Genomic DNA, 25,508 nt, shown 5'->3' on the forward strand with positions numbered 1-25,508 from the left:
CTTTCTAGAAAGTCCTTGTCCTCTACTCTACCTGGAGATTTCCTATAAATCCTTAAGAATCTCCTAGGGGCACCTGGGTGGCTCAGTCGGTTAAGCATCTGACTTCGGCTCAGGTCTTGATCTTGTGGTTCGTGAGTTCAAGCCCCACACTGGGCTCTGTGCTGACAGCTCAGAGCCTGGAGCCTGCTTCGGATTCAGTGTCTCCCTCCCTTTCGGAGGGAGACATTATTAATGTTTTAATAATAAACATTAAAAAATAATTTAAAAAAAGAATCTCCTATGTAAATCTTTCCCTAATACTTTGGGGAAAGGAGTTAGTTGGTCTCTCCTTTAGGATTCCTTAGAACTTTGTTAGAATTTGTTTAAAAGAAAAGTTTATATATATTAAGATGCATGCAGTTGCTAATAACAGAAACCTTGACTGAAACAGACTTAAGCAATAAGGACATTTATTGCTCCCATGACTAGAACTCCAGAGAACAGTCTGCAAGGCCGGTGATTCAGCAGCCCATTATTGTTATCAAGGACCCAGGTTCTTTTCCTTTGCTCTGCTCTGTTATTTCCACTCTGACTTAAACATCAGGTGAGGAGTAACGTGGGTATGGAAGTTCCTGGTATCTTAACCAGGCCCAATAATATTCTGAGGAATAAAAGAGCTCATTGCTCTTCTGTTTCTCTCTTAGGATATCAAAGCTTTTCTAAGAAGTTCCCTAGCTAGCTTCCCTCCACTTTTTATTGACCAGAATAGAGTCACATGGCCATTGTAGTACCGATTATCAGCAAGGGGAAAGGGAACTCCCTTGGAGCTGAGGGAAAGGTCAACTTATCCTGAGTAGATAGCTGTGGGAGGAGGGGTGGCTAGCTGTACAAATCAGGGCTTTTTTGGGAAAGAAGCAGGATGGATGCTGGGTTGGCAATCAACAGTATCTGATACACTAATCAAGTTGATATATAATATTATATAGTTTAATGATTTATCTTCTTGTTTTAGTAAGGGGCAATACCTCATTTATCTAGATTATTCTTGGTAGCCATTCAATGCATACAGAATGAAAGAACTTACAAAAGTCAGTTCTTCTACAATCTTCATATAGTAACTATGTACCTTTGCTTTAGGCTCCTAAATTCTCTCCAGTATCATGTAGCATTTAAATATATACCTATGAACTAGTCTGATTAGACACGTGTATAGATGGGCTTGTTGCATTGTGTGATGTCAGGGGAGCACCACTCCTCCAGAAAAAGACTCTGAAGGGAGCCTCCTACGGTGTGCTGCCATGCAGTGTGGCAGTGTGTGTGTGATAGTGTATAAACACAACCATAGGTCTGATCACAGAGAGATTTTAGTACTATTTTCAAAACCATTCTGTAATCTGTTCCATTGTACATAAATATAATCATTATATATGCAAGTAAATTCCCATCCATGCTCCTCTTAAAAAAGCCCCTTTGGGAAATGCTTCAGCATCATGTAGAATGATCATCAACAAGATGCCTGCAGATTGTCTATGAAATACAGGCTTAATATGAGAAGAGCCTTAGAAAACATTTGTACTTTATTCTCACTGGAAATCAGGATCACAATATTGGACAAGAGGAAAAGGCCCTGTAAGATTAAAATATTTTAATATTTTAGGGTCAGGGCCATATCTTATTCATTTTATAATTCAAGTCTCAGAGCAATACCTTGTGTGTCTGTGGCATGAAAGCAGAATGAGGAAGGAAGGAGTGGGGTTTTCTTATATTTTCAATGTGGAGAATGAAGTGAAAGCCAGTCCAGAAAGACAAGGCTCATATTTCTAAATGTTTCTCATTTTGAGTGCCCATGAGCCTCTTTCCTCCTTACTTCTTCCTTCCTTCCTTCTCTTGCAAACATCATTGTGTCACTTGCCTTTCACGCATCTGCTATGGGAGGTATATTGCAAGCTCAGCCAGGACAGGAACATCACAGCATTTGGTGTGATGTTCTTTACATTTTAAGATGTTGGTCACTGACCAATTACATAAACTTGGAGGATCATTTTCTTCTTGACTCCAAGGGAGTTTGTGGACTTAGGGAAAGTTGGGTTACAATTCTGCCTAAAGTGTAGCTTTTTAAAGGAAAAAGAGATGAAAAATAGCACAGAGTCTCTGTCGTAAACAGTCTCATTGTCTAGTGGGGGAGACAAAGCCAAGGTCTACAAAGCAATGCTGAACAATGTAAGCCTTTATTAAATTGGCCCACAAAGGGTGTGGTTTAAACTATGAATGCTATAAGAACTCAAAGATGAGGGAACTCATTGAGCACAGGCTGCATCAGAGCATGGTCCCCCATAGGTGGGACTTGAGATAGAATTTGTAGGACTGTGAGTGCCTTAGAGATAAAATATGTTGTCCAAGCTTCAACCTAGGGCTTGTATGCTGTTCGGGAGAAGTCAGGGTTCCCTGGAGAGCACATATATACAACGTTTGCCTTAGTTGCCCAAATGCCTAAACTTGTAGGGGCAGGGGATGCATCTGGACTGGAGTTTTTACTTGGAGAAGGTGATACCATCAGCTGGCTAGGGGGCAAAGCTTAGGGAAGTGTCACGCTTGTGAGGATATAATCTGGAACCAGGCCTGTGCACACACGTGCTGCATGGTATTGCTTTGCTGGGACAAGCTGGCTCTTTTTCTCCTGGTGAGGGTAAGGTCGTAGTTCATGGGTTACCAACGAGAATAGTGGTTTGTGTCCATGGAACTATAGCAGACAGTCTCTTGTTTCCCTCTGTGCACAGGTGGTTGTTGCTTTCTTTATCCTTTGTCTTTGTGGGGTATACAAACAACCCCTTTCATTAGCATTTTCTTCCTACCAGATATCATACTTTATCTCTCACCTGCTTTCAAACAATACTGTGCTGGAAGTGCATTAATTCAACACTCCATATTTATTTCAACATATAGCTAAAGCACTGAGTGGACGTTTGGCTGTCAGATGCATTATCAGGCTCTATAGGCAGGTGTCTGGCCTCGGATATTAAGGATTTTCCAGCTGCTGCTCCTGCAGTGGGGGTGTACAAATGGGTGTATGTGTTTGTTAACTGAGCACACTTTCAGCTGCAGTATCCCCACTGGCCTTTACACTGTGTCAAGATGTTGCTTCCTCTCAAGACTTGGGGTTGAAGAGAAGCAGGGCTAGAGCCTTTTGTCAAGTGTATTAATTTGGGTCCTCCAAGAAGGAGAATCTAGGAAGAGATTAGTTGTGTGAAAGATCTATTGGAAAAACTTTTTTGATGGAAAATGGGGAGGGAGTTTTGAATTCTGGGACAACTGCCAGACCCTGGTGCAGCTGCATACCCTGTGGAGGTGGGGAAGGAAGGAAGGCTATGTAGTAAAATGTTTAGGCTATGGCACAATTCTTTATTTTTTTAATTTTTAAAAAATGTTTATTTTTGAGAGAGAGAGAGAGAGAGAGAGAGCACAAGTGGGGGAGGGGAAGACAGAGAGGGAGACACAGAATCTGAAGCAGACTCCATGCTCTGAGCTGTCAGCACAGAGCCTGACCCAGGACTAGAACCCATGCGCTGCGAAATCATGACCTGAGCCAAAGTTGGATGCTTACCCGACTAAGCCACCCAGGTGCCCCAGGCTATGGCACAATTCTAAGAAAGGTTTAGTGAGGCTCATGGGGCATCCTTAAGCCATAGTGACCCTTCAGAGGAGCCCCGCCTCCCTGCCTTAGTACCCCTACTGAACTCAGTCATTGTCTGGCCTCAGTGAATTTGGTCATGGATTCCAGAGCACAGTAGCTGAGACCATTGGTCAACTGCAGTCCTCGTAGTAGGATTTCTGTCTGAGAGATGCACTGTCATGGCCATTATGTCTGATCACCTCTGGTGGCAAGCACCTTACTCTATTTACTCCAACGTGCCTCTTGTTGAAAGCTGGGACTAGAGCTGGTGCAAAGGTTCAGGCAGGGCCGTTTAGGTTTTGGGGACGTTGTATGAATTTAACCACAGGGACCCAAGTACTAGGCATTCACTATAACAAATAATTGAGTTCCCTGCTTGGGGAAAAACAGTGGACACTTCATGTTTACTTCTTGTTATTGCACTGAAAGCATATTGCAAAAATAATTGGCTCACCTTCTGGGAACTTTAAATGGTATTAATACAGGTTCTCTCTATTCAGGCCCCATGAAGTTAGTGTCTTGTGCTTTCCTTATTTATATCCCACTTGAATAGCAAGCAGAGGTCATAGTATCACTCATGGTACCTGCTGAATAACTTAGAAAATGAATCCTTCCTAGTCAAAGAGTGTTGGAAAAATGATGTTCTTCACAGGTACCCTAAACTACTGGCAGTGTGCATAGTGTCTTCCCTTCTCTTTCCTGACTAGTTTTATTGTAATCAATTGGCATGGAACATGAAAGGCTGCCAACTGTTCTATGGTGGATCAAGCATTCATAGTGGTTACATATCCATCACTTACTTTCTCTTGCTAACAAAGGTTAGGATACAGTGTTTCTCACTGTTATTGGAGGAGTGGGCCAAACACTGAAGCTGGAATGAGGTAAAAATATTCTTGAAAGAAATATGTTTTTATTCTCCCCCATCATACTGTTTAATTCTCCACACTGTTGTCAAAGTGATAGCTCTTACATAGAAATGTTATTGTTTTATACTCCTGCCTAAAACCTTTCAATAGTTTTACATTACAATTGGGTTAAAAATAAAAACTTTTTTAGCATACCCAGGAACTTCTTTATGACTTGGCCTCTGCCTATGGTCTGCTGTCCTAGAGTTCTCTCCTTCTCTCTCTCTCTCTCTCTCTCTCTCTCTCTCTCTCTCTCTCTCTCTCCCTCTCCCTCTCCCTCTGCCTCTCCCTCTCTCTCATCTCTCATCTCTCATCTCTCATCTCTTATCTCTCTTTCCCTCCATTTATTTTATTCTTACACCACTACTAACTCTCTAAATCCACCAGATTTCTTAAGTCATGTATTTATACATAATCTTCAGTAGGTTATCCTGTTGGCAGTTAACACAAAAATACTACAATTTTAGTGACTACACAACAGAAGTTAACTTTTCATTCACATAGCAGTCCAATGTAGGTGTTCCTGGTTGGCAGATGGCTTTCTCCCTCCTGGTATCTTGGGGACCCAGGCTTCTTCAGTCTGGTGGCTTTGTCTACCTATAGGGCCTTTGTTTCCATCTATCAGATATATGGGAAAGAGAAGGGGAAAACTCACCTACCCATTCAAAGCTGTGTTCCAGAAGTGGCACATATTATTTTTGCTTGTATTCTGTTGGTGAGGACCCAACCAGAGACCGGATAGCCAAGAAACACAATCTCTGGCTGAGCACCAACTTTCCCAACAACTATGCTACACATTGGTAAACATAAATCCTGAGGAACTTTTATTCATTTATTCACTTATTCATTCATTCATTCATTCATTTTAAAAAGTTAAATCTAGATTAGTTAACATATAGTGTAATAATGATTCAAGAATAGAATTTAGTGATTCATCACTTACATATAACACCCAGGGCTCATCCCAACAAGTGTCCTCCTTAAGGCCCCTTGCTCATTTAGCCCATCCCCCCACTGAACACTCCTCCAGCAACCCTCAATTTTTTCTCTGTGTTTAAGAGTCTGTTATAGTTTATCTCCCTCTCTGTTTTTATATTATTTTTGCTTCTCTTCCCTTATGTTCATCTGTTTTGTGTCTTAAATTCCACATATGAGTGAAGTCATATGGCTTGGTCTCTGCCTATGGTCTGCAGCCCCAGTGTTCTCTTGTTCTCTCTCTTTCCCTAATTTTGCTTAGCATAATACACTCTAGTTTCATCAGTGTTGTTGCAAATGGCAAGATTTTATTCTTTTTGGTCACTGAATAATATTCCATTGTATATATATACCACATCTTTTTTACCCATTCATCAGTCGATTGACATTTGGGCTCTTTCCATACTTTGGCTATTGTTGATAGTGCTGCTATAAATATTGGGGTGCATGTGTCCTTTCTAATCAGCACTCCTCTATTCTTTGAATAAATACCTAGTAGTGCGATTGCTGGGTCATAAGGTAGCTCTATTTTTAATTTTTTGAGGAAACTCCATACCATTTTCCAGAGTGGCTGTACCTGTTTACATTCCCACCAGCAGTGCAAAAGGGCTCTCCTTCCTCCACATCCTTGCCAATATCTGTTGTTTCCTGAGTTGTTAATTTTAGCCATTCTGAAAGATGTGAGGTGGTATCTCATTGTGGTATTGATTTGTATTTCCCTGATGATGAGTGATGTTAAGCATCTATTCATGTATCTGTTAACCATCTGGATGTCTTTGGAAAAGTGTCTATTCAAGTCTTTTGCCCATTTCTTCTCTGGATTATTTGATAAGTTCTTTATAGATTTTGGATACTAACCCTTTATCTGTTATGTCATTTGCAAATATCTTCTCCCATTCCATCAGTTGCCTTTTAGCTTTGCTGATTGTTTCCTTCGCTATACAGAAGTTTTTATCTTGATGAGGTCTTGATAGTTCATTTTTGCTTTTGTTTCCCTTGCCTCTGGAGACATGTCAAGTAAGAGATTGCTGTGGCTGAGGTCAAAGAGGTTGTTGCCTATTTTCTTCTCTAGGATTTTGATGTCTTCTTGTCTTATGTTTAGGTCTTTCATCCATTTTGAGTTTATTTTGTATGGTGTAAGAAAGTGGTCCAGGTTCATTCTTCTGCATGTCGCTGTCCAGTTTTCCCAACACCATTTACTGAAGAGACGGTCTTTTTTCCATTGGATATTCTTTCCTTGCTTTGTCACAGATTAATTGGCCGTGCATTTCTGAGTCCATTTCTGGGTTCTCTATTCTGTTCCATTGACCTATGTGTCTGTTTTTGTGCCAGTACCATACTGTCTTGATGATTACAGCTTTGTAGTAGAGGCTAAATCTGGGATTGTGATGCCTCCCACTTTGGTTTTCTTTTTCAAGATTGCTTTGGCTATTCAGGGTCTTTTGTGGTTCCAAACAAATTTTAGGATTGTTTGTTCTAGCTCTGTGAAGAGTGCTGGTGTTATTTTGATAGAGATTTCACTGAATATGTAGATTTCTTTGGGCAGTATAGACATTTTAACAATGTTTGTTCTTCCAATCCATGAGCATGGAATGTTTTTCGATTTTTTTGTGTGTCTTCTTCAATTTCTTTCATAAATTTTCTATAGTTTTCAGTCTATAGATTTTTCAAGCTCTGGTTATGTTTATCCCTAGATATTTTATGGTTTTTGGTGCAATTGTAAATTGGATCAATTCCTTGATTTCCCTTTCCATTGCTTCATTATTGGTGTATAGAAATGCTACTGATTCCTGCACATTGGTTTTATATCCTGCAATGTTGCTGAACTCATGTATTAGTTCTAGCAGCTTTTTGGTGGGGTCTTTTGGGTTTTACACATAGAGTAGTATCATGTCATCTGCAAAGAGTGAAAGTTTGACTTCCTCCTTGCCAATTTGGATGCCTTTTATTTCTTTATGTTGTCTGATCACTGAGGCTAGGACTTCCAACACTATGTTGAATAACATTGGTGGGAGTGGACATCCTTGTCATGTTCCTGGCCTTAGGGGGAAAGGTCTCAGTTGTTCCCACTGAGGATGATATTAGTGGTGGGTGTTTTTATATGGCTTTCATGATCTTAAGGTATGGTCCTTTTATCCCTAATTTCTTGAGGGCTTGTATCAAGAAAGGATGCTATATTTTGTCACATGCTTTCTCTGGTTCTATTGAGAGGATCATGTGGTTCTTATCCTTTCTTTTATTAATGTGATGTATCACTTTGATTGATTTTACAGATATTGAACCAGCCCTGTATCCCAGGAATAAATCCCACTTGGTCATGGTGAATAATTCTTTAAATTTATTGTTGGTTGCGGTTTGCTAGTATCTAGTTGATAATTTTTACTTCCATGTTCATCAGGGAAATAGGTCTGTAGTTCTCCCTTTTAGTGGGGTCTTTGTCTGGTCTTGGAATCAAGATAATTCTGGCCTTGTAGACTGAGTTTGGAAGTTTTCTGTCCATTTCTATTTTTTGGAACAACTTCGAAAGAATAGGCTATAATTCTTTTTTAAATGTTTGATAGAATTCCCCTGGAAAGCCATCTGGCCTTGGACTCTTGTTTCTTGGGAGATTTTTGATTACTGATTCAATTTCTTTAGTGATTATAGTCTTTTCAAATTTTCTATTTCTTCCTGTTTCAGTTTTGGTAGTTTATATATTTGTAGGAATTTGTCCATTTCCTCAAGATTGCCCAATTTATTGGCAATAATTGCTCATAATATTCTCCTATTATTGTTTGTATTTCTTGTGTTTATTTATTTTTGAAAGAGAGAGGCAGAGAATGAGCAGAGGAGGGGCAGAGAGAGTGGGAGACACAGAATCTGAAGCAGGCTCCAGCCTCTGAGCTGTCAGCACAGAGCCCGCTGCAGGACTCTAACCCACAAACCATGAGATCATGACCTGAGCTGAAGTCAGAGGCTTAACCACCTGAGTCACCCAGGCGCCCCTATTGTTTGTGTTTGTGCCAATGTTGGTTGTGATCTCCTCTTTCATTTGTGATTTTACTTATTTGGCTCCTTTCCTTTCTGTTTTTGATCAATCTGGCTAGTGGTTTATCAATACTGTTAATTCTTTTGAAGAACCAGCTCCTGGTTTCATTGATCTGTTCAACTGTTTTTTTTTTTTCAATATCATTGATTTCTTTTCTAATCTTTATTATTTCCTTCTTCTACTGGTATTGGGCTTTATTTGCTGTTCTTTTTCCAGCTTTTCTGGGTGTAAGGTTAGGTTGTATATTTGAGACTTTTCTTCCTTCTTTAGGAATTCAGGAAGCAATTCAGGAAGGCCTGAATTGCTATATAATTCCCTCTTATGACCACTTTTGCTGCACCCCAAGATTTTGGGTTGTCATGTTTCCATTTTCATTGACGTCCATGTACTTTTTAATTGCCTCCTTAATTTCTTGGTTAACCCATTCATTGTTTAGTAGGATGTTCATCTAATCTCCAAGTATTCATGGTCTTTCCAAATTTATTTCTTATGATTAATTTGGAGTTTCATAGTGTTGTGGTCTCAAAATACACAAGGTATGATCTTGATCTTTGTACTTGTTGAGGGCAGGTTTGTGTCTGGAGAATGTTCCATGTGCACTCAAGAAGAAGTGTATTCTGATGCTTTAGGATGAAATGTTCTGAATATATCTGTTAAGTCCATCTGGTCCAGTGTATCATTAAAAGCCATTGTTTCCTTGTTGATTTTCTGCTTAGATGATATGCCCATTGTTGTAAGTGGGTGTTAAAGTCCTCTACTATTATGGTATTATTATCAATGAGTTTCTTTATGTTTGTGATTAATCAATTTATATATTTTGGCGCTTTCACATTGGGGGCATAAATATTTACAATTGTTAGATCTTGGTGAGTAGACTCCTTAATTATGATATAATGCCCTTCTTCATCTCTTGTTACAGTCTTTATTTTAAAATCTAGTTTGTCTGATATAAGTATGGCTACTCCAGCTTTCTTTTAATGATAATTAGCATGATAGATGGTTCTCCATCCCCTTAGTTTCAATCTGTAAATATCTTTAGGTCTAAAATGGGTCTCTTGTAAGCAGCATATAGATGGGTCTTGTTTTCTTATCCATTTTGATACCCTATGTCTTTTGGTTGGAGCTTTTAGTCCATTGGCATTTTGAGTGAGTACTGAAAGGTATGAATTTATTACCATTGTCTTGCCTATAGAGTTAGAGTTTCTGGTGATGTTCTCTGTCCTTTCTAGTCTTTGTTGTTTTTGGTCTTTTTCGTTTTGTTTCATCTTTTCTCCACTCAAAGTATCCATCTCCCTTATAATTGCTTGCAGGGCTGGTTTAGTGGTCATGAATTCCTTTAGTTTTTGTTTGCCTAGGAAACAATTTATTTCTCCTTCTATTTTGAATGATAGCCTTGCTGGATAAAGAATTCTGGGCTGCATATTTTTCTGATTCAACACATTGAATATATCCTTCCAATTCCTGGGGAAGTTTTAGCTAGCTCTGCTGTTATGTACTGCCACCCACATGTGCAACCTGGATCCCAACTTATTCCCTGATTCAGCTTATCTGAAAAATCTTACATGACCTTTTAAGATTCATCTAAAGCTTTGCATCATTCAAAGTGCTTTAGAGCATTTTCTCTCTATACTCATATAACATAGAGGGCTTACTGTCATAGCACATGTCACATTGTATTATGATTGTTTGCTTAAGGGTTTGCATTTTACAAACTTGAGCTATAGGACCAGGACTGTTTTTATTTTAAATCTAGAAATGTCTTGTACAAAATACATACCCAACAAAGTATTAATAAATAAATGAAAGTCCATTAGATGACTGGATTCACAAGAGTTGTAAAACCTCCCACATTTGATGTTTAAAGAGTAAATTGTGGATTTACCCTAAAACGCATGTATCAGTCCTAATTTTAAATTGAGGAATGTAAAAGCCTCTGAAGTTTCTTTGCTATTTGTTAATATATCCATAATATTAGGAAAGCTTACAGTTACCAGATTACCGTGAGCATCCTAACAGAGTATGTAAACTTAAAAGTCAAGGATTATTACTTGAGTTCAACCTTCACTCAAAGGAATGTTGTATCTTTAGAATGCATTTGCTACAGATAAACAGAAAATTGATTCAAATTTTTTTGAAAAATTAAAGAATATATTATGTCTAGCAGTAGGGTAGCTCCAGGGTAGGTTGATCCATTTGTTCAGTGAAGTCATCAGGAACTGAGTTCTGTCTGTACCATGGCACTACCATTCTCAGTATATTGCCTATGTCCTTGGACTGGATCCCCTTAAGGTCACAAAATATCTTTCAGCAAAATATGGAGAAATAAATTGTCTTGGTCATGTCCCAAGGGAGAAAACAAGAACACCGCTCTCCCAACCATGGTATATAAGTGCTTCCTTTTAGTTTGATGAGTCTATCTTATACATGTGCTAATTTGTGAACCAAAAACTTTCTGGGAAATTTTATCTCCTGACTGATTATTAGATTACTCAATATTTTACAGGGCAAAGGTTTTCTTGAATCACTTTGGTGGATTGAAGAAGCGGTAGCTTTTCCCTCCAAAATTTGTGGCTCCATTAGGGAAGAAAGAAGGGGGGAAATATGTGCTGGATATTCGAACAATAGTGTCCACACCACAAATATCTTAGTACAGTCAATCTATTGAACCAGTATCTATGGAATAGTGAGCAATTTCTAAACCAGGCAATGTATAACCTTTTCTTCTGCCACTTCTACAAGTTTAAAATCATATATTTAAAAGCACCCAGTAGTGAACATTTTAGATTCAGTTCCTCCAGTGCAATTGTTTATTCTTTATTTTAGGGCTAATAATGGGATTGATCATACGATATGCTACAGCACCAACTGATATTGAAAGTGGAACTGTGTATGATTGTGGAAAACTGGCCTTCAGTCCATCAACTCTGCTGATTAATATCACTAACCAAGTTTATGAATATAAATACAAGAGAGAAATAAGCCAACATAACATCAATCCTCACCAAGGCAATGCTATACTTGAAAAGGTAAGGATTCCAGCTGGTGATATATTTTTGTTTTCAAGTATAAAAAAATTGAACCATCATATGTAATACATTAATACACGTGTATAAGTTCTTTTTAAACAGCACACTGTTGGGCCAATTTAGTTGACTGAGGGGTTAATGCCATGATACATTCTTATTGTAAGTTTAGTTGTTTGTATTTTTTCCTAGAAGTTGCAAAAGAATGGTTTTTAATACAATTGCTTTGCAAAGCACGGATGCATTCGATAAACAGATAATTCTGACTCTGCCTGTCATGATACTTGTTTCAAATATTTACACACGTGTTCATGTGTCATTATATATATTGACAGCTGGCTACTCAGATCAAATATTCCTTAAGTCAAAAGGAAAATGAAGGGAATAAAAAATTTTGCGCTTGTAAATCTTTATTTAAGGTGACTAGCTTTTGGCTGCCAACACAGAACACTGGCCACTTGGCTGTTTATAAATATACTGACACACAGTCAATCTCAAGAGACCTTGATTCCACCAGTTTAGTTAGAAATCTTAGGTAGAAAAAAGAAAAATTGTAAAGTAACCCATCTTTGTTTCTTTGTTTCAAGTTTTTATTTAAATTCCAGTTGGTTAACATATAGTATAATATTAGCTTCAGGAGTAGAATTCAGTGATTCATCACTTATATACAATATCCAGTGCTCATCACAATAAATGTCCTTCCTTAGTCCCTGTCACCCATTTAACCTATCCTTCCTCCCATTTCTCCTCCAGCAACCTTCAGTTTTTTCCCTATAGTTAAGAATCTGTTTTATGTTTTGCCTCTCTCTCCTTTTTCTCCCCATGTTCATCTGTTTCGTTTCTTAAATTCCACATATACATCAAATCATATGGTATTTGTCTTTCTCTGACTGACTTATTTTACTTGGCATAATACTCTCTAGCTCCATCCACGTCATTGCAAATGGAAAGATTTCATTTTTTTTGATGACTGAGTAATATTCCATTGTGTGTGTGTGTATGTACATGTGTATGTACATACATATGTACATGTGTACATGCACACACACATATATACATACATATATACACACACATATACATACATATATACACACACACACACCACATCTGTCTTATACATTCATCAGTCAATGGACATTTGAGCTTTTCCATAATTTGGCTATTGTTGACAATGCTGCTATAAACATTGGGGTACATGTATCCCATCAAATCAGTATTTTTGTATCCAGCAATTGCTGGATAGTTCTATTTTTGACTTTTTGAGAAAACTCCATACTATTTTTCAAAGTGACTGTACTAGTTTGCATTCCCACCAACAGTGTAAGAGTGCCCCCGTAGTGACCCATCTTTTAAAAATGGTCTTATTATTGCAAATTTGTGAACTGCTTCAGTTATTGAAAGGAAACTTCCTTCTGTTCTCAGGACTCTGGGTCAGAAAATAGGTAAGATTACCTCTTGTAGTGTATTATGAATTCTGGATTAGTCTTTGGAATAAAGAATAAGTGAATTTGTGTTTAATATTATAAGTACACACTAAGAACCAGGATCTTTTTCTTTAATGTTTATTTATTTTTGAGAGAGAGAAAGATAGAGTGCAAGCAGGGGTGGGGCACAGAAAGAGGGAGACAGAATCTGAAGCAGGCTACAGGCTCTGAGCTGTCAGCACAGAGCCTGACATGGGGTTCAAACTCACCAACAGTGAGATCATGACCCAAGTCAAAGTCGGATGCTTAACCCACTGAGCCACCCAGGTGCCCCAGGAACCAGGATCTTACGTGACTCATGACAGAACTTTCTGAGTTAGACCTGAGAGTTTCCTTGATGGAAATTTATTTTATCACTTTCACCCGTACGGATTTAGTTTTCTTTTAATACACACACACACACACACACACACACACACACACACACACACACATTTGTTTCTATTTTGAGAGATTTGGGGTAAGAAGGGACATACTTGGTCTGTCATTTTTCCTCACTCAAGATGGATAATTTTTAGTGGTTTTTTTTCACATTATTTTCCACTAGCACATTTCTAAAATATTTTTTTTTCAACGTTTATTTATTTTTGGGACAGAGAGAGACAGAGCATGAACGGGGAAGGGGCAGAGAGAGAAGGAGACACAGAATCGGAAACAGGCTCCAGGCTCTGAGCCATCAGCCCAGAGCCTGACGCGGGGCTCGAACTCCCGGACCGCGAGATCTTGACCTGGCTGAAGTCGGACGCTTAACCGACTGCGCCACCCAGGCGCCCCTCCACTAGCACATTTCTAGATTAACTTCCTCCTAGCACTTGGTGAGGGCTCAGGAAAGTAAAACTAATTATAATATGAGCCTAAATCAAACTTAGAAAAGTAAATTGAAGCATGCAAAACACAACTTGAATAATGTATTTCTGAAATAAATAGGAACAACTTCTAAATCTTGTTTTTTTTAAATTGATTATAATTTTGTATTTTCAGAAGTTCATAGAAGAGCTGAATTTATGCTAATAGTCTTGATGAAGATCAAGAATTTAAAATATATTTAAAAGCTGAAAGGACAATGCCATTATGCCATTGTCATACTTGAGACAATTAACAATAACTCAATAGCATCTAATATAATCTATTTGTATGAGATAAATTTCCCCTAATGTCCCAGAATGTCTTTTTAAACTGTGTCCTCATCTAGGACATAATTTAAATATAGATCCAGGATCTAATCAAGGTTTTTGCCCACATTTTAATCTGGAAAAGTCCTTTTCTCCCACAACATTGAACTTTTTGAAGTGTCCAAGTCATTTGTACAATGTCCCATATCCTGGATTTTTTTCTGGTTTTCTTAGTAGATTTATATTACTGTTTTTTACATATTTTATTTCTTCAAAATGTTGTTTAAATTCTAGTTAGCTAATGTAGTGTAATATTTGTTTTAGGAGTAGAATTTAATGATTCATCACTTACATGTAATACCCAGTGCTCATCATAACAAGTACCCTCCTTAATACCCATCACCCATTTAGCCCATCCCCCACCACCTCCCTCCATCAACCTTCAGTTTGCTCTCTATTGTTAAGAGTCTCTTACGGTTTGCTTCCCTCTCTCTCTTGTTTTTCTCCCTTCCCATATGTTCATCTGTTTTGTTTCTTAAATTCCACCTATGAGTGAAATCATAGGGTATTTGTCTTTCTCTGACTGACTTATTTTGTTTAGCATAAGACACTATAGCTCCATCCACATTGTTGACAATGGCAAGATTTTATGTATTTTGATGGCTGAATAATATTCCATCATATATATATGCCACATCTTCTTTATCCATTCATCAGTGGAGAGACATTTGGGCTCTTTCCATAATTTAGCTATTGTTGATAATGCTGCTATAAATATCATGGTGCATGTACCCCTTTTGAATCTGTATTTTTTTATTCTTTGGGTACATACCTAGTACTGCAATTGCTGGATCATTAAGTAGTTATATTTTCAGCTTTTCGAGAAACCTCCATACTATTTTCCAGAGTGACTGTACCAGTTTGCATTCCCACCAACAGTATAAGAGGGTTCTCCTTTCTCAGCATCCTCCCCAACATGTGTTGTTTCCTATGTTGTTAATCATAGCCATTCTGAATGGCCCGAGGTGCTATCTCATTGTGGCTTTGACTTGCGTTTCCCTGATGATGAGTGATGTTGAGCAGCTTTTCATGTGTCTGTTAGCCATATGTATATTCTCTTTTGAAAAATGTCTCTTCATGTCTTCTGCCTATTTCTTCACTGGATTATTTAATTTTTTGGTTTGAATTTGATAACTTCTTTATAGATTTTGGATACTAACCCTGTATCCAATAGGTCATTTGCAAATATCTTTTCCCATTCCATAGGCTGCCTTTTAGTTTTGTTGATTGTTTCCTTGGCTGTGCAGAAGCTTTTTATCTTGAGGAAGTCCCAATAGTTCATTTTTGCTGTCGTTTCCTTTGCCTCCAGGTATGTGTCTTGTAAGAAGTTGCTATGGCCAAGGTCAAAGAAGATGTTGCCTATTTTCTCCTCTAGGATTTTTATGGTTTCCTATGTCACATTTAAGTCTTTCATATATTTTGAATTTACTTATATGTAAGGTGTAAAAAAGTGATCCAGTTTTATTCTTCTGTGTGTTGCTGTCCAGTTTTTCCAACACCATTTGCTAAAGAGACTGTCTTGTTTTCATTGGATATTCTTTCCTGCTTTCTCAAAGATGAGTTGACCATATAGTTATGTGTCCATTTCTGGGTTCTCTATTCCACTGATCTATGTGTCTGTTTCTGTGCCATTACCATACTGTCTTGATGACTACAGCTTTGTAATATAGCTTGAAGTCCAGAATTATGATGCCTCTTGCTTTGCTTTTCTTTTTCAGGATTGCTTTGGTTATTCGGTGTCTGTTGTGGTTCCATACAAATTTTAGGATTGTTTATTCTAACTCTGTGAAAATTCTGGTGGCATTTTGGTAGGAATTGCATGAAATGTGCTGATAGCTTTGGGTAGTATAGACATTTTAACATTGTTTGTTCTTCCAATCCATGAGCATGGAATGCTTTTCCATTTCTTTGTGTCCTCTTCAATTTCTTTCACAAGTGTTCTTTAGTTTTCAGAATACAGATATTTTACCTCTTTGGTTAGGTTTAATCCTAGATATCTTATGGTTTTTGGTGCAATTGTAAATGGGAACAACTCCTTGATTTTTTTTCTGCTGCCTCATTATTGGTGTATAGAGATGCAACAGATTTCTGTATATTGATTTTATATCCTGAGACTTTGATGAATTCATGTATTAGTTCTAGAAATTTTTTGCTGGAGTCTTTCAGGTTTTCTACAGAGTATCTATACAGGTTTCTATAGAGTATCATGTCATCTGCAAATAGTGTAAGTTTGACTTCTTCCTTGCCGGTTGGATGCCTTTTATTTCTTTTTGTTGTTTGACTGCTGAGGCTAAGACTTCCAGTTCTATGTTGAATAGTAATGGTGAGAGTGGATATCTCTGTCTTGTACCCAACAGTAGAGGAAAAGCTCTCAGATTTCCCCCATTGAGGACAATATTATCTGTGAGTCTTTCATATATGGCCTTAATGATATTGAGGTATGTTCCATGTATCCCTACTTTGTTCAGAGTTTTTATCAATAATGGATTCTGTATTTTATCAAACACTTTTTTTGCATCTATTGACAGGATCATATGATGCTTATCCTTTCTTTTATTAATGTAGTATATCACATTGATTGATTTGTGAATATTGAATCAGCCCTGCAGCCCAGGAATAAATCCCACTTGATCATGGTGAATATTTCTTCGAATGTACTATTGAATTGGATTTGCTAGTATCTTGTTGAAAATTTTTACATCCATGTCCATCAGAGATACTGGCCTATAACTCTCCTTTTTAGTGGGGTCTTTCTCTGGTTTTTGAATCAAGATAATGCTAGCTTTATAGAATGAATTTGGAAGTTTTCCTTCCATTTCTATTTTTTGCAACAGTTAGAGGATAGGTATTCACTCTACTTTAAATGTCCAGTAGAATCCCCCTGGGATGTCATCTGACCCTGCACTATTGTTGGGAGATTTTTGATTACTGATTCAATTTCTTTCCTGCTATGGGTCTGTTTAAATTTTCTATACCTTCCTGTTTCAGTTTTGGTAGTTTGTATGTTTCTAGGAATTTATCTATCACTTTCTTCTGGTTGCCCAATTTGTTGGCATATTTTTTTTTAATTTTTTTTTCAAGGTTATTTATTTTTGGGACAGAGAGAGACAGAGCATGAACGGGGGAGGGGCAGAGAGAGAGGGAGACACAGAATCAGAAACAGGCTCCAGGCTCTGAGCCATCAGCCCAGAGCCTGACGCGGGGCTCAAACTCACGGACCGCGAGATCGTGACCTGGCTGAAGTCGGACGCTTAACCAACTGCGCCACCCAGGCGCCCCGGCATAATTTTTAATAATACTCTATTATAATAGTTTGTATTTCTGTGGTAATGGTTGTGATTTCTCCTCTTTCATTCATGACTTTATTTATTTGGTTCCTTTCTCTTTTCTTTTTGATAAGCCTGGCTAGGGGTTTATCAATGTTATTAATTCTTTTGAAGAACCAGCTCTTAGTTTTTTTGATCTCTTCTATTTGTTTGTTGTTTGTTTGTTTTGTTTTGTTTTGTTTCTGTATAATTTATTTCTGCTTTAATCTTTATTATTTCCCTTCTTTTGCTGGCTTAAGTCTTTATTTGCTGTTCCTTTTCTAGCTCTTTAGGTGTAAGGTTATGTTGTGTATTTGAGACCTTTCTTGCTTGTGTTGCAGTATACTTCCTCTTATGGCCACCTTTGCTGCCTCAAATGTTTGGATTGTCATGTTTTCATTTTCATTTGCTTCCGTATCTTTTTACATTTCTTCTTTAATTTCCTGTTAACTCATTAATTCTTTAGTAGGACGTTCTTTAACCTCCATGTATTTGTGGTCTTTCCAAATTTTTTCTTGTGGTTCACTTCAAGTTTCATAAGGTTGTGGTCTGAAAATATGTATAGCATAATCTCAGTCTTTTTATACTGGTTGTGGCCTGATTTGTGACCCAGTGTGTGATCTATTCTGGAGAATGTTCCATGTGCACTTGAAAAGAATGTATATTTTGCTACTTTAGAATGGAATGTTCTGAATATGTTAAGTCCATCTGGTCCATTCTTAAGGCCATTGGTCCAGTGTGTCACTCAAAGCCCTTGTTTCCTTGTTGATTTTCTGCTTAGATGATCCATCCATTGCTTTAAAATCCCCCACTATTATTGTATTATTATCAGTTTCTTTATGTTTATTATTAATTGATTTATATATTTGGGTTCTTCCAAGTTTGGGGCATAACTATTTACAATTGTTACAACTTCTTGATGGATAGACCCCTTAATTATGATATAATGCCCTTCTTGATCTCTTGTTACAGTCTTTGGTTTAAAATCTAACTTGGGGGCACCTAAGTGGCTCAGTCAGTTAAGTGTCTGGCTTCAGCTGAGGTCATAATCTCATAGTTCATGAGTTCAAGCCCGTGTCAGGCTCTCTGGTGTCAGCATGGAGCTTGCTTCAGATCCTCTCTCCTCTTCCCTCTTTTCCCCTCCCCCCCACTCTCTCTCTTTCTCAAAAATAAATATTTATACATACATGCATACATACATACATACATAAAATCTAGTTTGTCTGGGGGTGCCTGGGTGGCTCAGTCAGTTAAACATCTGACTCTTGATTTCAGCTCGGGTCATGATCTTGCAGTTTGTAGGATCAAGCCCCATATTGGATTCTGTGTCCTGACAGCATGGAGCCTGCTTGGTATCTCTCCCTCCTTTTCTCTGCCCTCCTCTGCTCATGCTGCACTCTCTCTCTTTCTAAAAATAAATAAATAAACTTAAAAAAATAAAAAATATAAAATATAGTTTGATATAAGTATGGCTATTTCAGCTTTCTTTTGATGTCCATTAGCATGATATATAGTTCTTCATCCCCTCACTTTCAATCTGCAGATGTCTTTAGGTCTAAAATGAATCTCTTGTAGGCAGCATATACATGAGTTTTGTTTTGTTTTGTTTTTTTTAATCCATTCTGATACCCGATGTCTTTTGATTGGATCATTTTGTCCATTTACATTCAGAATGATTATTGATAGATATGAATTTATTTATTTATTTTTTTAATATATGAAATTTATTGTCAAATTGGTTTCCATACAACACCCAGTGCTCATCCCAAAAGGTGCCCTCCTCAATACCCATCACCCACCCTCCCCTCCCTCCCACCCCCCATCAACCCTCAGTTTGTTCTCAGTTTTTAACAGTCTCTTATGCTTTGGCTCTCTCCCACTCTAACCTCTTTTTTTTTTTTTTCTTCCCCTCCCCCATGGGTTTCTGTTAAGTTTCTCAGGATCCACATAAGAGTGAAACCATGTGGTATCTGTCTTTCTCTGTATGGCTTATTTCACTTAGCATCACACTCTCCAGTTCCATCCACGTTGCTACAAAAGGCCATATTTCATTTTTTCTCATTGCCACGTAGTATTCCATTGTGTATAGAAACCACAATTTCTTTATCCATTCATCAGTGGATGGACATTTAGGCTCTTTCCATAATTTGGCTATTGTTGAGAGTGCTGCTATAAACATTGGGGTACAAGTGCCCCTATGCATCAGTACTCCTGTATCCCTTGGATAAATTCCTAGCAGTGCTATTGCTGGGTCATAGGGTAGGTCTATTTTTAATTTTCTGAGGAACCTCCACACTGCTTTCCAGAGCGGCTGCACCAATTTGCATTCCCACCAACAGTGCAAGAGGGTTCCCGTTTCTCCACATCCTCTCCAGCATCTATAGTCTCCTGATTTGTTCATTTTGGCCACTCTGACGGGCATGAGGTGATATCTTAGTGTGGTTTTGATTTGTATTTCCCTGATAAGGAGCGACATTGAACATCTTTTCATGTGCCTGTTGGCCATCCGGATGTCTTCTTTAGAGAAGTGTCTATTCATGTTTTCTGCCCATTTCTTCACTGGGTTATTTGTTTTTCGGGTGTGGAGTTTGGTGAGCTCTTTATACATTTTGGATACTAGCCCTTTGTCTGATATGTCATTTGCAAATATCTTTTCCCATTCCGTTGGTTGCCTTTTGCCTTTTAGTTTTGTTTGTTGTTTCCTTTGCTGTGCAGAAGCTTTTTATCTTCATAAGGTCCCAGTAATTCACTTTTGCTTTTAATTCCCTTGCCTTTGGGGATGTGTCGAGTAAGAGATTGCTATGGCTGAGGTCAGAGAGGTCTTTTCCTGCTTTCTCCTCTAAGGTTTTGATGGTTTCCTGTCTCACATTCAGGTCCTTTATCCATTTTGAGTTTATTTTTGTGAATGGTGTGAGAAAGTGGTCTAGTTTCAACCTTCTGCATGTTGCTGTCCAGTTCTCCCAGCACCATTTGTTAAAGAGACTGTCTTTTTTCCATTGGATGTTCTTTCCTGCTTTGTCAAAGATGAGTTGGCCATACGGTTGTGGGTCTAGTTCTGGGGTTTCTATTCTATTCCATTGGTCTATGTGTCTGTTTTTGTGCCAATACCATGCTGTCTTGATGATGACAGCTTTGTAGTAGAGGCTAAAGTCTGGGATTGTGATGCCTCCTGCTTTGGTCTTCTTCTTCAAAATTACTTTGGCTATTCAGGGCCTTTTGTGGTTCCATATGAATTTTAGGATTGCTTGTTCTAGTTTTGAGAAGAATGCTGGTGCAATTTTGATTGGGATTGCATTGAATGTGTAGATAGCTTTGGGTAGTATTGACATTTTGACAATATTTATTCTTCCAATCCATGAGCAGGGAATGTCTTTCCATTTCTTTAAATCTTCTTCAGTTACCTTCATAAGCTTTCTATAGTTTTCAGCATACAGATCCTTTACATCTTTGTTTAGATTTATTCCTAGGTATTTTATACTTCTTGGTGCAATTGTGAATGGGATCAGTTTCTTTATTTGTCTTTCTGTTGCTTCATTGTTAGTGTATAAGAATGCAACTGATTTCTGTACATTGATTTTGTATCCTGCAACTTTGCTGAATTCATGTATCAGTTCTAGCCTACTTTTGGTGGAGTCTATCGGATTTTCCATGTATAATATCATGTCATCTGCAAAAAGCGAAAGCTTGACTTCATCTTTGCCAATTTGGATGCCTTTGATTTCCTTTTGTTGTCTGATTGCTGATGCTAGAACTTCCAGCACTATGTTAAACAACAGCGGTGAGAGTGGGCATCCCCGTCGTGTTCCTGATCTCAGGGAAAAAGCTCTCAGTTTTTCCCCGTTGAGGATGATGTTAGCTGTGGGCTTTTCATAAATGGCTTTTATGATCTTTAAGTATGTTCCTTCTATCCCGACTTTCTCAAGGGTTTTTATTAAGAAAGGGTGCTGGATTTTGTCAAAGGCCTTTTCTGCATCGATTGACAGGATCATATGGTTCTTCTCTTTTTTTTTGTTAATGTGATGTATCACGTTGATTGATTTGCGAATGTTGAACCAGCCCTGCATCCCAGGAATGAATCCCACTTGGTCATGGTGAATAATTCTTTTTATATGCCGTTGAATTCGATTTGCTAGTATCTTATTGAGAATTTTTGCATCCATATTCATCAGGGATATTGGCCTGTAGTTCTCTTTTTTTACTGGGTCTCTGTCTGGTTTAGGAATCAAAGTAATACTGGCTTCATAGAATGAGTCTGGAAGTTTTCCTTCCCTTTCTATTTCTTGGAATAGCTTGAGAAGGATAGGTATTATCTCTGCTTTAAATGTCTGGTAGAACTCCCCTGGGAAGCCATCTGGTCCTGGACTCTTATTTGTTGGGAGATTTTTGATAACCGATTCAATTTCTTCGCTGGTTATGGGTCTGTTCAAGCTTTCTCTTTCCTCCTGATTGAGTTTTGGAAGAGTGTGGGTGTTCAGGAATTTGTCCATTTCTTCCAGGTTGTCCAATTTGTTGGCATATAATTTTTCATAGTATTCCCTGATAATTGTTTGTATCTCTGAGGGATTGGTTGTAATAATTCCATTTTCATTCATGATTTTATCTATTTGGGTCATCTCCCTTTTCTTTTTGAGAAGCCTGGCTAGAAGTTTGGCAATTTTGTTTATTTTTTCAAAAAACCAACTCTTGGTTTCATTGATCTGCTCTACAGTTTTTTTAGATTCTATATTGTTTATTTCTGCTCTGATCTTTATTATTGCTCTTCTTCTGCTGGGTTTAGGCTGCCTTTGCTGTTCTGCTTCTATTTCCTTTAGGTGTGCTGTTAGATTTTGTATTTGGGATTTTTCTTGTTTCTTGAGATAGGCCTGGATTGCAATGTATTTTCCTCTCAGGACTGCCTTCGCTGCGTCCCAAAGCGTTTGGATTGTTGTATTTTCATTTTCGTTTGTTTCCATATATTTTTTAATTTCTTCTCTAATTGCCTGGTTGACCCACTCATTCGTTAGTAGGGTGTTCTTTAACCTCCATGCTTTTGGAGGTTTTCCAGACTTTTTCCTGTGGTTGATTTCAAGCTTCATAGCATTGTGGTCTGAAAGTATGCATGGTATAATTTCAAGTCTTGTAAACTTATGAAGGGCTGTTTTGTGACCCAGTATATGATCTATCTTGGAGAATGTTCCATGTGCACTCGAGAAGAAAGTATATTCTGTTGCTTTGGGATGCAGAGTTCTAAATATATCTGTCAAGTCCATCTGATCCAATGTCTCATTCAGGGCCCTTGTTTCTTTATTGACCGTGTGTCTAGATGATCTATCCATTTCTGTAAGTGAGGTGTTAAAGTCCCCTGCAATCACCACATTCTTCTCAATAAGGTTGCTTATGTTTATGAGTAATTGTTTTATATATTTGGGGGCTCCGGTATTCGGCGCATAGACATTTATAATTGTTAGCTCTTCCTGATGGATAGACCCTGTAACTATTATATAATGCCCTTCTTCATCTCTTGTTACAGCCTTTAATTTAAAGTCTAGTTTGTCTGATATAAGTATGGCTACTCCAGCTTTCTTTTGGCTTCCAGTAGCATGATAAATAGTTCTCCATCCCCTCAGTCTCAATCTAAAGGTGTCCTCAGGTCTAAAATGAGTCTCTTGTAGACAGCAAATAGATGGGTCTTGTTTTTTTATCCATTCTGATACCCTATGTCTTTTGGTTGGCGCATTTAATCCATTTACATTCAGTGTTATTATAGAAAGATACGGGTTTAGAGTCATTGTGATGTCTGTATGTTTTATGCTTGTAGTGATGTCTCTGGTACTTTGTCTCACAGGGTCCCCCTTAGGATCTCTTGTAGGGCTGGTTTAGTGGTGACAAATTCCTTCAGTTTTTGTTTCTTTGGGAAGACCTTTATCTCTCCTTCTATTCTAAATGACAGACTTGCTGGATAAAGGATTCTCGGCTGCATATTTTTTCTGTCTAGCACACTGAAAATCTCGTGCCAATTCTTTCTGGCCTGCCAAGTTTCAAAAGAGAGATCAGTCACGAGTCTTATAGGTCTCCCTTTATATGTGAGGGCACGTTTACCCCTTGCTGCTTTCAGAATTTTCTCTTTATCCTTGTATTTTTCCAGTTTCACTATGATATGTCATGCAGAAGATCGATTCAAGTTACATCTGAAGGGAGTTCTCTGTGCCTCTTGGATTTCAATGCCTTTTTCCTTCCCCAGTTCAGGGAAGTTCTCAGCTATAATTTCTTCAAGTACCCCTTCAGCACCTTTCCCTCTCTCTTCCTCCTCTGGGATACCAATTATGCGTATATTATTTCTTTTTAGTGTATCACTTAGTTCTCTAATTTTCCCCTCATACACCTGGATTTTTTTTATCTCTCTTTCTCTCAGCTTCCTCTTTTTCCATAACATTATCTTCTAGTTCACCTATTCTCTCCTCTGCCTCTTCAATCCGAGCTGTCGTCGTTTCCATTTTGTTTTGCATTTCGTTTAAAGCGCTTTTCAGCTCCTCGTGACTGTTCCTTAGTCCCTTGATCTCTGTAGCAAGAGATTCTCTGCTGTCCTCTATACTGTTTTCAAGCCCAGCGATTAATTTTATGACTATTATTCTAAATTCACTTTCTGTTATATTATTTAAATCCTTTTTGATCAGTTCATTAGCTGTTGTTATTTCCTGGAGATTCTTCTGAGGGGAATTCTTCCGCTTGGTCATTTTGGATAGTCCCTGGCGTGGTGAGGACCTGCAGGGCACTTCCCCTGTGCTGTGGTGTATAACTGGAGTTGGTGGGCGGGGCCGCAGTCCGAGCTGATGTCTGCCCCCAGCCCACCGCTGGGGCCACAGTCAGACTGGTGTGTGCCTTCTGTTCCCCTCTCCTAGGGGCGGGATTCACTGTGGGGTGGCGTGGCCCGTCTGGGCTACTTGCACACTGCCAGGCTTGTGATGCTGGGGGTCTGGCATATTAGCTGGGGTGGGTAGGCAAGGTGCACGGGGGCAGGAGGGGTAGGCTTAGCTCGCTTCTCCTTAGGTGATCCACTTCAGGAGGGGCCCCTCTTCCGTGGGCCTTTCGTCTGCGCTTGGCTCCGGAGACTCCGTTCTGCTCATCCTCTGGCCGTTTTCTGGGTTATTTAGGCAGGTGTAGGTGGAATCTAAGTGATCAGCAGGACACGAGGTGAGCCCAGCGTCCTCCTACGCCGCCATCTTCCCTCTCTCCTCGCCAAAATAATTTCATTGAAACGAGGATTATTTTCACTTCCCCATATAGGGCGATCTGGAGAGGAGAGCTTGATCCAGCGAGACCAGATAGAATGTTCTAACAAAACCTCCAGAGTAATTAACAGGCGTTATCTACCCAAGGAATGGAACAAATAAGAAGTTCAGGTTCTAAGGAGCTGCCTTGTTTGTGCCAGTGGCCCCATGCTAGCTCTTTATTAATTGCACCACCTGGGATGCTGATAGCGAACTGAGCTTTGGAACATTTCAGGCCTGGCATGGAATGCAGTTTTTACACAAGCTGCCACAGGGCACTGCTCTCCATGTGCTTTCTTTCCTGACCACTCTTCAATTAAGAAGTGTGTTATTCCCCTTCAGCCGGAAAATTCTGTGATCTCTTGTCTTGTGGTTCAGAAATCCGATTTCACAGCTTATCTTCCATTAGATGAAAGTGTTTATGGTGTGTCTGGAGCTGGAGTAAGTTCCTGCGGGTGCCCAAGAGCAGGGGCCTCCTCTCTCCTCTCATTAATTTGCTGATGCCTAACTGCACTGACGCAGTGGTGAGATACCGGGGAGAGAGCAATAGATATGAATTTAAAGCCATTGTATTACCCGGAACGTTGGTGTTTCTTATGATGTTCTCTGTTCCTTTCTAGTCTTTGTTGCTTTTGGTCTATTTTTTCCCCACTCAAAGAGTCCCCTTTAATATTTAATATTCCTTGCAGGGCTCATTTAGTGGTCATGAGTTTCTTT

General features: G+C 38.7%; 1 protein-coding gene across 17 annotated transcripts in view; it reads left to right on the plus strand.

Annotated features, from left to right (window-relative positions):
* The window catches only part of SLC9A9 (solute carrier family 9 member A9), a 698,450-nt gene that overhangs the window by 133,033 nt on the left and 539,909 nt on the right, over positions 1-25,508 (plus strand). For all 17 annotated transcript variants that reach the window (XR_008297954.1, XM_053221337.1, XM_053221339.1 and 14 more), the window contains one exon: positions 11,381-11,583. Coding sequence is in view for 16 of the 17 variants with exons in the window: in XM_053221331.1 (XP_053077306.1) it covers positions 11,381-11,583 (203 nt within the window). In the remaining variant the exon portion in view is untranslated. The remainder of the gene's footprint in view (positions 1-11,380; positions 11,584-25,508) is intronic.

This window comes from Acinonyx jubatus, chromosome C2 (assembly GCF_027475565.1).
Source record: "Acinonyx jubatus isolate Ajub_Pintada_27869175 chromosome C2, VMU_Ajub_asm_v1.0, whole genome shotgun sequence".
NCBI lineage: Eukaryota > Metazoa > Chordata > Mammalia > Carnivora > Felidae > Acinonyx > Acinonyx jubatus.